The 11,209-nt window shown below is 58.3% G+C and overlaps 1 protein-coding gene across 3 annotated transcripts in view; it reads right to left on the reverse strand.

Annotated features, from left to right (window-relative positions):
• Positions 1-10,367, reverse strand: part of SHANK1 (SH3 and multiple ankyrin repeat domains 1) — a 41,031-nt gene extending 30,664 nt beyond the window's left edge. For all 3 annotated transcript variants that reach the window (XM_028091465.2, XM_088027213.1, XM_088027212.1), the window contains exons 1-10: positions 10,113-10,367; positions 9,702-9,905; positions 9,138-9,209; positions 7,939-8,047; positions 7,696-7,847; positions 5,806-5,973; positions 5,227-5,343; positions 943-1,020; positions 650-716; positions 100-430 (exon numbers count right to left, since the gene is read on the reverse strand). In XM_028091465.2, coding sequence (XP_027947266.2) covers positions 100-430; positions 650-716; positions 943-1,020; positions 5,227-5,343; positions 5,806-5,973; positions 7,696-7,847; positions 7,939-8,047; positions 9,138-9,209; positions 9,702-9,905; positions 10,113-10,367 — 1,553 coding nt within the window. The remainder of the gene's footprint in view (positions 1-99; positions 431-649; positions 717-942; positions 1,021-5,226; positions 5,344-5,805; positions 5,974-7,695; positions 7,848-7,938; positions 8,048-9,137; positions 9,210-9,701; positions 9,906-10,112) is intronic.
• Between the last annotated feature and the right edge of the window lie 842 nt (positions 10,368-11,209).

Genomic DNA, 11,209 nt, shown 5'->3' on the forward strand with positions numbered 1-11,209 from the left:
GGTGGATGGGGCACCAGCCTGGGTGGGGGGAGCTGGGGCTCTGAGGATGGGATCTGGTTGGGCTGGGGTCTGTGGGACCAGGGCTGAGCTTTCCCCTACCTGGGCCGTCCACGGGGCTGCCTCTTGGCCTCTTCAGGGTGTCTCCCGCGGGATGGGGAGCGGGCCCGGGCGCCCCGGGGGCTGCTGGCACTTCGGAGGGTCCCACTGCTGAGCTTGGTGCTGGGGGCCGAGGGCTGCGACTGGCCCTGGGGCCCTGAGGTAGGGCCGGGAGCCCCAGAGGATGAGGTCCCCGGGGCGGCAAACACCATCCAGTCGGGCAGGGCCATGCTGGTATCACTGTTGGCCCGAAGCAGCGCCGGGGGCACCGTCAGCCCTGCGCCTGGGGGTCCCCGTCGCCGGGCTGCGTACTTGGGGGACTCCTGGAAGGGCACTGAGAGGGCACAGGGGCAGGGGGGACAGGCAGTTGGAGGGGGTATGCAGGCAAGGGAGGACAGGAGAGAGGCACGAGGGAAGAGAGACATGAGCGAGAGCGGGGGCCTGGAGTCGCGCCCCAACTACTACTCGGATGCTCAGTCTGCTGACTCCCAGTCCCACCATGCACCCCCAATACCCTAGGTTGTCCCCCTAGCCACACTTCCCACTTGCTCACCCACATCCTGTTCTCGGTGGTTTCGGATCAGTTCCCCCAGTTCAAAATTCCCAGCGATCACTGCCACCTGGAGGGAGGGGGCACAAGGAGGTGGGGTGGCCCAGGCAGCAGAGGGAGAGGGCGGGAAGCACAGTGAGGTCCCTGGCTGGCTGCCCCCCGCCCTTGCCCACCAAACCTTCACCCCAGCAACTGCGCCCCTCCCTCCTCTCCCAGACCACCAGCACCCCTGCCTGCCCTACCTTCCTCACCCCCTGCCTTCTTTGGGCCCCCCACCAGCCCTCACAGCCCCAGACCTGGAAGGGGGTCTGTCCATTGTTATTCTTCACATCCTTGTTGGCTCCTCGATAGAGGAGGATCCGAGCGCAGGTCTCCTGCAGGCGATGGCCGGTGGCAGAGGGTGAAACAAAAGAAAACTGTGAAGGTCATGAGCAGACAGAGGCACTGGGCTAAGAACTTCCGGAACAACCTGATCTACACCTGCCTCACCCAAGACAGCAGCCACTTACCACATGTGGCTCAAGAGCCCTTTAAATGTGTCCGGTCCGAACTGAGATGAGCTGTACGTGTAAAATACACACCAGATTTCAAGAACTTAGCATGAAAAAAAAAAAAAAACAAACGAAGTATCTCTAGTAATTGTTATATCGCTTGCATGTTGACATGATAATATTTTTGGAAACCATGGGTTAATAAAATATGCTACAAAAATTAACGTCACCTATTTACTTTTTTTTTTTAACGCAGCTCCTGAGACACTTAAAATTACACACATGACCCGTGTTATAGTCTGTTGGATGGTGCTCAGCAGAAGCAGGGTTTCTTGACCTCAGCACTCCTGACATCTGGGGCCAGATAAATCTTTGTAGTGGTGGCAGTCCTGTGAGACCGTAGGATGCTTAGCAGCATCCCTGGGCTCTACCACTAGATGCCAGTAGCACTCCTCTCCCCAGTTGTGAAAACCAAGAATGTCTGCACACATTGCTAAATGTCCCCTGGGGGCCAGGGGTGTTCCAGTTGAGAGCCACCAATCCAAGCTTCACGGAGGGCTTCCTAGGTTGCATGTCAGGTGCTCAGCACTTTAGAGGCGGGAGCTCACTGTATCGTCCAACAACCCACGAGATGGAAATTACTATCCCCATTCTACAGGCGAGGAAGCTAAGGCATCACAAGGAGCCCCAGGTCACGCAGCTGGTGACTGTCAGCGGTTGGATTTGAACCAAGGTCTGTAGGACTCCAGAGTCTTTGCTCTTATCACGCATTCTGCTAGACCCAAAAGGAAGGGGGGCAGTGGGGGCCAGGTTTGGGCAGTGGGCGGTAGGAATGCCGTTCGCATCCAGATCTGTGCCTTCCTAATGTCAACCATGTCACTCCCTCTCACTGTTTGGATCAAACCCAGTGGCCTTGCCATGGCCTAGAGGCTCTACCTCCACCTGGTCTGCCTACCCTCCTACCCCCAGCCTCATCAACTTCATCTTCTGCTGCCTTTCTTCACTCCCTGTACTCTAGCCACACTGGCCTCCTTCTTCCTCTGACAGGCATGCTCCTGCCCCAGGGCCTTTGCACCTGCTGCTCCCTCTCCTTGGAATTAATTCTCTGCCCCTTGATTTCCACATGGCTCACTTTCTCGCTTCATTCAGGTTTTTGCTTAAACGCCACCTCTTTGGAGAGGGTTTCTCTGGCCACCTCGTCAAAATAGCTCCCTATCCTGATCCCTGTTTTATTTTTATTTATATGAATGCCGACTATATGCCAGGCATTCTTCTAAGCCAGTATTAGCTCATTTTCTTCATAATGCTATCTCCGTCAAATGACATTTCTCTTTTACTTGTCTTGTTAGCATCTCTCCCCCACTACATCGTGAGTTTTATATAGGACATGATTTTGCAGCACCCAGCACCTGGAATAGCGCCTGGGCCACAGAAGCTGTTCAATAAACAGTTGCTGAAGCCTTCCACCCTTTGTCTTGGCCTGGCCAAACCCAGCCTGGCCCCTGGCTCAACTCCTCTCTCCAGCTCCCCACTGATGCAGTTCAACCAGCATTCACAAAGTACCTCCTTGGTCTCACCCTCTCCGTGTAACAAGCATGCCAAGGATGCTTGCGTGGTCCCGTCCTATAGGACAGGCTCAGAGAGGGCAAATCTGTGCCCAAAGTCACACAGCTGGTGAGTGGAGCAGCTAGGTAGGACTCAAACGTGGCCTCTGAAGCCTAGGGCTCATCTATGTCTCATGGGCGCACAGCTCAGGATGCCCAATTCAGTCACTGGACAGCAAAGTAAGCTCAGTTAGTTTTCTGGGTGCTTTTGTGAGTGTGTGAGAGAGTGTGTGTGTCCAAGTGTGTCCATGCTGACCCCCGATTAGACTGTTAACTGCCGTGTGTGTGTGTGTTTGTGTGTGTCTGCCCACCTCCACCACCATCTTGCCTAGCCCAGGGCCAGACCATCTCCACGGGCCCAACCAGCAATTCACCCTACACCTCGAGAACCTCGAGTTACTGGTGTCCTAGCACTGATCTCACGGCATTGCAATTCCTCGTTACACATCTGCCTCTTTGCCAGATGTGATCTCCCCCCCAACTCCCCAGGACAGGCACCCTGCTGAGTCTGATTCATCTCACATCGGTAGGTGCCCATGAAACATGCACAGGGAAGTATGAGGATGAAGGATGTGGAGCCGAGTCACTCAAAATTCATTTGTTCAAGCCATTCATTCATTCACTGAGTCATTCAGTCTATCGCAAAGCAAACACCTGTTGAATATTCTGAGGGGGGCTCTGTGTAGTCTTGGGGCAAATTCAAGGTAGCTGATTTATAATTCATCCATCACTCACTCATTCAACAAAGATGCACCGAGGCCTACTACGTCCTGCGGACTTGGGACAGAGTAATTGATCGGACTGAGCCCTCACCCTTGAGGAGCTCCCAGCCAATAAACGTGGACCTGACCTTCACCAGCAGGGGAGAGACGGGCATGTCAGGAGGCCAGAGGAGGAGAGAGCTGGGAAATCTGTCAGACCCAGCTCTGGCCCTTGGGAAGCTTAAGGTCTGAGAGGGAAAACAAGGGAGGGAGAAGTACAACATGAACTGTATCTGTCAGGCATCTACTTGCTAAGCACCATGCCAAGAGCAAGCAAAACATCCACCCACTTGATCCTTCGCGCCGTAGGTGTTACTGACCCATTGCACGGAGGAGAAAGGAGAAGCTCAAGGAGGGGAAATGACTGGGTCATCCGACTAAGAGAAATTGCTCCCACACTCTAATCTGTATACTAAGTTTTCCCTGTTGAAATTCACAATACGGTTTCCATGTCCTGACTCACAGTGCTGCCTTCTGGGGACGAGTGCTTAACATACATGGTCTTTCCTCCCCTTCAATCAGCGGACGTCATCCCCACCACGGGGAGAGGACAGAGCCTGGGAGAGGGCACAGGGCTTGTCTTGGGGGTCGTGGTCTGCCCACAGGCATGCTCAGAGGCCGCGGAGCCGGGGAATCTGGGCACGAGGCCTGCGTCAGGGAGCAGGAGAGACAGAAACACCGGGGAGGGGAAGTGACAGCACCGCGTTGGTTGGGTCTGACAAACACCGAGTTCTCCCTCGGCAGAGCAGACTGCTCGCTGCCACAAGGCAACACGTGGCTACCTGCCACGTCCCCGGCACTGCAAGTTCTGATGAGGCAGAAGGGGATGGGGCTGTCTTGGAGGACTTCCTGGAGGAAGGGGAGAGGAGGTTGGCAGACCAGCACCAGCGTGCCAAGCCCTGCTCTGCGGAGTCCCTGAGGCACCCCTCCAAGTGCAGGAAGCCCTGGAAAACAGGGAAGGAGACTGAGGGGCTGACTTGCGCAGGACCTGCCTGGGGCTGGGGTCCGTAGGCTGAGAGCCACAACTGGCTGGTTTGTGAGGCTCCCTGCCGGCTTTCTACTGCTCACCTTCACGACTCCCGAGGTGGGGGCTGTCCACCCAGCCCCGAATTGCTACAACTTGCAATAGACTCTTGTTCCCTTCCGGGCTGTGGTTTGGCCTTTCCTCTGTCCCCTGCAGCACCCCCCCCCCCGGCAAAAAACGCACCGTACACAGCAGGTGCTCCACGGACAGCTGAATGGAGACACACAGGAAAGGGGGCCCGGGGAGCAACTTTCCCTTCCGGCAATGGCCCTGATGTGCTCTCTCCCCTCTGGTTTGTTGAACCGGGCTGTGCCCACTGCCTAGAACACCCTTTCTCCCGTTCCTACTCAGCTGACTCCTGCTCATCTTAGCACAGGTGCCACATTTTCCCCGGAGACCCATCTCCACCCCAACCCCAAGGCCAAGCCCAGATTCCGGCCCCCACGACGCTGGACTGTAACGGGAAGGCATGCCTGGCAGAGGGGCTGTCTGTCTCGCTCACTGCCTGGTCCTCAGCACAGGGAAGGTGCTCAGTAAATGTCTGTTGAATGAATGAAGGAGACGGACGAATGAATGAAACGAACAAATGAACAAATAAATGAACGGACGAATGAATGAAACAGTGACGGAACAGAGGACGCAGGGAGGCTGGGAGGCCGGGGGCAGGGGGAGGACCCGGGCCCGCACTGCCAGAGCAGACCTTATTGTAGAGGGCGCAGATGTGCAAGGCCGTGTTCCCCGAGGCGTTCTGGGCTCCGGGCTCAGCCCCGTAGAAGAGCAGGTGTTCCAGGTGCTGAGAGTGACCCCGCTGGCAGGCCTGGGGGGGACAGGGAACCCAGGAGGCCACATCAGACTCTCCCAACCACGGCATGTATCTATTGCCTGAGGCCAGGAAACCCTGCATCTCCCTCTCCCTCTCCTTTCAGCCTCCATTCCTGCCCAGGGGCCCAGACTGTCAGCTTCCTGGGTCATTGCAAGACCCAGGTGCCTGGCCTGGCCCCTCGAGAGGCTCAAGAGACCACCCGCACCCATCTCAGGGATCTAGATGTCCAGTCCCCAGTCCATGCCCCCTTAGGGTCCTGGTGTTGCCTCCTCCCATCTTTTTCTCTTTGGAGACCATGCTCCTCCCGCCTCCATGCTCTACGAGGACCCCAGCATCTGGATCCCCAGCTCTTTGCACCAGGGTCTCTGAGCCTTGCTCTGATCAGGGCCCAGGCATCCCTCCACACTCCACACACACACCCCCCCCCCCAATCCCGCCTGGCCGAGTCCGGAGCACCTGGTGAATCTCCTGCCAGCCATTCTCATCAGCTATGCCCAGCTGGGCCCTGTTGTACAGGAGGAGCTCACAGCAGCGGGGGTCGCCCCCCACCATCGCCGTATGGAACAGAGGGGTCAGGCCTCGGCGGTCCTTGTAGTTGGGGGAGCCCCCAAGGTCCAGGAGTGCCTGAGGAGGGAGACAAGACAGAAGACAGTCCCACTAGTACTGGCTCAACCTGAAGGACCAGTGGGGCAGGGAGTCTTGGGTGACCCACACTGGCCAAGGCTGTCTTGGGTTCTGCCACGATGCCCTTGTGTGACCTTGAGCCTGGCCCTTCCACCCGTGGCCGACTTTGGATGAGCCACTGAAGGAGCCTGGTGCCTCAGCGCCTCATCCGAGCAGCAGGACGGTCATGTGGGACCACATGAGAACAGAGTCTGGACGCGGGAGGACCCCCGGCCAAGCAGGAGGTGTGGATGGGACCAGATCCCAAGGATGGGGCGCAGAAAGAGACCTGGGAAAAGGGCTAGCTCAGACCAAGGTGAGTCGGGCCAGCCTCACTGAGGCTGGGGGCTGGGGGGCAGGGGGGCAGGGGGCGTCCAGGAACAGCTCTGGGCACAGAGGCTGGTGGAGCTGAGCATCCTTAGAGGACTGTCGGCCCCAGCCGCGTGAGGACAGCCTGCGGCAGCGAGGTCCACCAGAATGTTTGCAGTGACAAAAACAGCCTGCAACCTCCCCATCCAACACGGCAGCCACATGTGGGCTCTTGAGCGCTCGAATGTGCTAGTGAGCCTGAGGAACAGAAATGTTCCTCTTAGTTCACTTTAATTAATTTAAGTCTAACAGCCCCATGCGGCTAGTGGCTACAGGGTTGGACAGAGTAGGTCTGGAGGCCGGGGGGGGGGGGCAGGATCTGCCTGGCGGAAGGGAGCAGACTGGGGGTACATCTAGAGGGTTCGTCACTTCCTAGCGCCTAAGCAGATCTTTGTGGCTGGTGTCTGACTGCATCTAGGGTCTTCAGGGCAGCTGGAAAAGGGAAGGGAGGGTCCATTAAGCTGGAGCCTCTGTGGGCTGGGTGTTTATCAACAGCTACATATCTTTGGGGGCAGTCTATCCTGACCTGTGTATGAAGAGGGATCAAGTCCCACTGGGGTGGGGAGAGAGGAAGAAGATTTTAAAATAAGACCACATAAGCCAACTCCATGTGTGTATGTTGTGGGGATACGGGTTTGTCCATCTGGGAAAGTGCATTTTAGTTATGAAGCAGGGGGAGGGGCTGCGTCTGCAGCGTATGAGTGTGTGGAGGAGGGTCCGTATCTGGGGGCAACAGCAGGTTGCTCACGGTGTACTTTAAGGAACAGAGGAGGGAGGGTCTACACTTGAGGGAGACAGAGGCCGGGTTGGTGGTAAGCCGGGTCAGAGGGAACCAGAACGTCTGGGTAGCAGGAGAGTACAGGTATTCGGATCTCCCTGGGCCCTTGCAGGGGAAAGCTCTGTGTGACAACCCCCTGTAGGGTGGGTGCACCTGGGGATCAGCAGAGGGTCTCAGATCCCCTTGGAGGGGTGAGCATGGGGTCTGCGTGTTTGTCAGGCTATGGAAAGGGGCTTTGTATTTGGGACACGAAGAGAGACTATTTTTAACAAATCTAAAGAACCGAGGCTTGAGAGAGAACAAACGGGAAAGGGAGAGGAGTCTGAGGGAAGAGCAGAAGTGGCATCCCCATGGGGACGTGGGAGGGGACCTCCAGGAGGCCAGATGAGAGGCAAAGGGGAGACCAGATGGCCATGTGGGGTCAAGGGAGATGAAGGGGAGGAGGAGGGCGGGTCTGGGGCAACTGGCTGCAGTTCAGCCTGCCCTTAGGGGACCACTGCAATCTGGGGGAGTGTCCCGGGGGTCTGGCACCTCACCGTGAGAGCGAGGCAGTGACGGGCACACGCAGCTTTGTGCAGCGCTGTCATGCCATCCCGGGCCCGGAAGTCGATGTGGGCCCCTCCCAGGCACAGGGTTCGAATCACCTCTACAGAGCCTTCCGTCTGGGCAGCCAGAGTCAGGGGGGTCTCTAAGGGGCAGGAAAGGCCAGTCACATGCAGCCCTTATGCCTCGTTCTTGGCTCCCCCCACCTCTTACAAAGCCCCTGGTTCCCTCCCTACCTCCTGAATCCGAGTCATGATAATTGGGGTCCAGCCCCTTGTCCAGCAGCCGCGCCACCTTGTCGGACGTCCCGAGCTGCACGTACTCCAGGAACTTCTTCAACCCCGTCTGAGCCATGGACAAGAGAGAGAAGACAGGCCAGTCAGGGAGCAAGGGAGAAAAGCTGGGGTCTTGAGCAGCGCTGTCCAGTGGAAATACACAGCGAGCCGCGTGTGGCATTGAAAAGTCTCTAGTAGCCACCTTTAAAAAAAAAAAAAAAAAAGGAAGGGGCACGGTTGATTGTACCGAAATTCATCTTAGTGACCTATCTTTTTAACCTAATATATCTGCAATATTACCGTATCAACAGGTAATCCATAGGAAATTTATCAATGAGAAAGTTTACTCTTTTGGGATACTGAGTCTTCGAAATCCGGTGTGCATTTCACACTCACAGCGAGTCTCAGTTTGGACCTGCCACACCAGAAGTGCTTGGGAGCCGTTATGTGGCCGGTGGCTCCCGGAGTGGATGGCGCAGGTCTGGAGGGATGGAATATTTGGGGGAGGACAGACATGAATGCATGCTGCGGTCAGGGTGGGGGGTGAGGAGAGGCCAGGGGCTTTTTTCCCAAGTGTCAAGAATCTTTCTCTTCACCTCTGGCTAAAGCAGCCCCCTGGCTTCCTCCCAGATCTTAGGGGACCAGGGGAGACATAGGAGACACATGGTCAGAGGCTGGGAGGGTAACATGGCTCTATGTGGCCGGGGGTGGGAGACATCCTAGGAGAGGTTTAGGCTATGGGATTAGGGGAACTGTGGGGTGTCTACAAAACAGCCCTGAGGCAGAGGGACACTGTGTGTCAGAGTCCGGCCAAGTGGGGGGAGGCAGGGGCCCTGCGTGGATATGGGGGACCCAGAGATGAGATGGGAGAGCCCGAGGAAGAGGAAAGTGGGAGCCAGGGGGAAAGGGTGTGGGCCTGGGCAGAGCAATGAGGGGCTATGATGGAGAGAAGGGGATGGCATTTGGGGCCGTCCCAAATGCAACATAGCATCTCAAGTGAGTGGGGGATCCTGGCAGAGGAACAGGAGGGGCTGGGGAATGTGGAGGGCTGCTGTGGGGAACAGGTGGGAGAGGAAGTGGGAAAGTGGTGGTGGGGGGGGGGCTCCGGGTCTCTGTGGGGGGGGGATGCTGGGGGGTAAGTGCCAGCAGGGTTCTCTCACCTTCGTGTGCAATTTGGCCAGCTGCTTCTCATCCAGGTTGGTCTGTTTGTAAACCCGGGTCTTGTATCGGAACTGTGGCCAGGGGTGTATGAGGGGAGAGACACAGAGACTTGGAATCAGGGGCCTGGGGAGGAGGCTGGACTCCTTTTGAGCCAGTGGGGAGGGGGGGGTCATCTCAGGGTCAAGGTGGAAACAGCCCTGGAGCCTTGGCTGGGTGGCAGAGGAGTGCGGGGCTGCTGCGGAGTATATGAACTACAACCCCTGATGTGGAGGAGCAGGAGTCTGGACCCCGCACAGAATGTTCTAGAACACCTACTGTAATTGTGAATCCTCTCCCACTTTGAAAGGCGAGGAGAAGCTTGGGGCAGGGAAGTGACTTGCCCAAGGCCACTCTGTTGATCAGAGGCAGAACACGCTGTCCTTTGCACTCAGGCCTCTCTGACTCTAATGCTGAGGGGGTCTGGAGGAGCCCACTGGGTTTTCCCTTGCAAGGGCATGACTGGGAGAAAAACAGGGCAAGCCTTCTCTCCTCCGTGACCAAGCTGGGCAGGCTGTGGGCCTCACCTCCAGGTAGGGCACCCCCTTCTCAAAAGACTGGGGGTACTCCCGAAGCAGCCGTTCCTCCTCCAGAAAGTTGGCATCGCGGCCTGAGGTGGCCGGCTGGAACAGACCGTAGTTGAGCACATCCTGCAGGCTCTCGCTCAGGGCGCAGAGCACCTGCTGCTTGGCTGTCCAGATGGTGGCATCAGGGTTGAAGCGCAGACATTTCTGGTTGGGGAGGTGACAGGGAGGAGCCTGAGGTGGTTTGGAAAGGTGGTGTGGGGGGGTGATTCTGGGGACAGGAGGGGGGCCTGGGGGCAGCATGTGGGGGTCTGGAAATGGGGCCCGAAGGGGGCGGACGCCCAGCACCAGAAGCCTCCTCCTGCGGGCTGGGGTCCCTGTCCCCCGCTGGTCAGCGGGCCATCAGTCACTCACTGTCTGGTGCAGGTCCGGGATGCCAATCCTGAAGACCATCATGCTGAAGTGGGCGTCGTCCGGGACAGACATGGAGCGGCCCTGGAGGCCTCGGGTGGAGGCCAGACTACCAGGTGCTCCGCTGCCCTGGCCCCGGGTCCCCCGGGGGCCTCTGCTGGGCCCGTCTGGGGAGCTGTCGGACTCTGAGCCCCCCTCGGGACACTCGCTGGCACTGTGGCGTTCCTCGTCCTCGCTTGACGCGGGGCTGTGGGTCATCGTGGGGCCACGGGGCGACAGGGGACAGCAGCATCACAGGCGGCTGCCGGGGGGCCAAGGGCGGCTGTCAGATGAGGAGCCTGGGACTCTTTGGAGGCGGCAGGCACCCTTGTGGATGAGCGGTCAGAGGGCCGCTACCCCACACGCCCCAAGCTGGCAGGAAGGAGGCTGGACACACCCCCCAGATACTCCTGCCGCCTCTGCTCACACACGCCCATCCCTGCCATGCTTCCAGCGCGTCTCCTTCCTTGCCCTTGGCCCTGCTCGCAGCCCCCCACCCCTCCTGCGCCCCACTTTGCCGCTGACCCAGCATGGCAGTGTCCCAGAAACCGCAGAATCACCGCGGGAGCTACTGGCCCACTTTGGCAGGCCACGGAAAATGCAGCTAAAATTAGCTGAAGGACAGACAGGTGGACGACCCACCGGCATCCTGCCCTCCCGGCCCCAGCCTGGCCCCTCACCCGAGGCCCTCTCGTCCTCCTCCTGGATAGCTGGTCGGGGGAGGCTGGGATGTAGTAATGGGGAGACAGAGGTGCCGTGAGTCTGGGGCGGCAGAAGTGGGAGGCCGCGTGGTGCCCGGGAGTGGTGCCCAGGAACGGTGGAGCTGGTGACTTCACTCAAGTGTGGCTGACAACGTGTGCAGAGGACTGCTGGGAATCAGTGTCCCGGGGGAGCAGGGACACTCAGATGCGGGTGTCATGGGGCAAACTATCATGCATGGGGCGTCCCCGAGGGAACCACAAGCCGTGGCCTCTGCCGGCTGTTGGGGGCATCCTGAGAAGGGTGTGGGTGGGTGGGGACACTGGCCGGGGCGGGCCGGCTGGTGCCGGTAGTGCGGTGGC

Source organism: Eumetopias jubatus, unplaced genomic scaffold (assembly GCF_037043125.1).
Source record: "Eumetopias jubatus isolate StellerSeaLion01/CBP00866 unplaced genomic scaffold, mEumJub1_p1.0 scaffold_10, whole genome shotgun sequence".
NCBI classification, from domain to species: domain Eukaryota; kingdom Metazoa; phylum Chordata; class Mammalia; order Carnivora; family Otariidae; genus Eumetopias; species Eumetopias jubatus.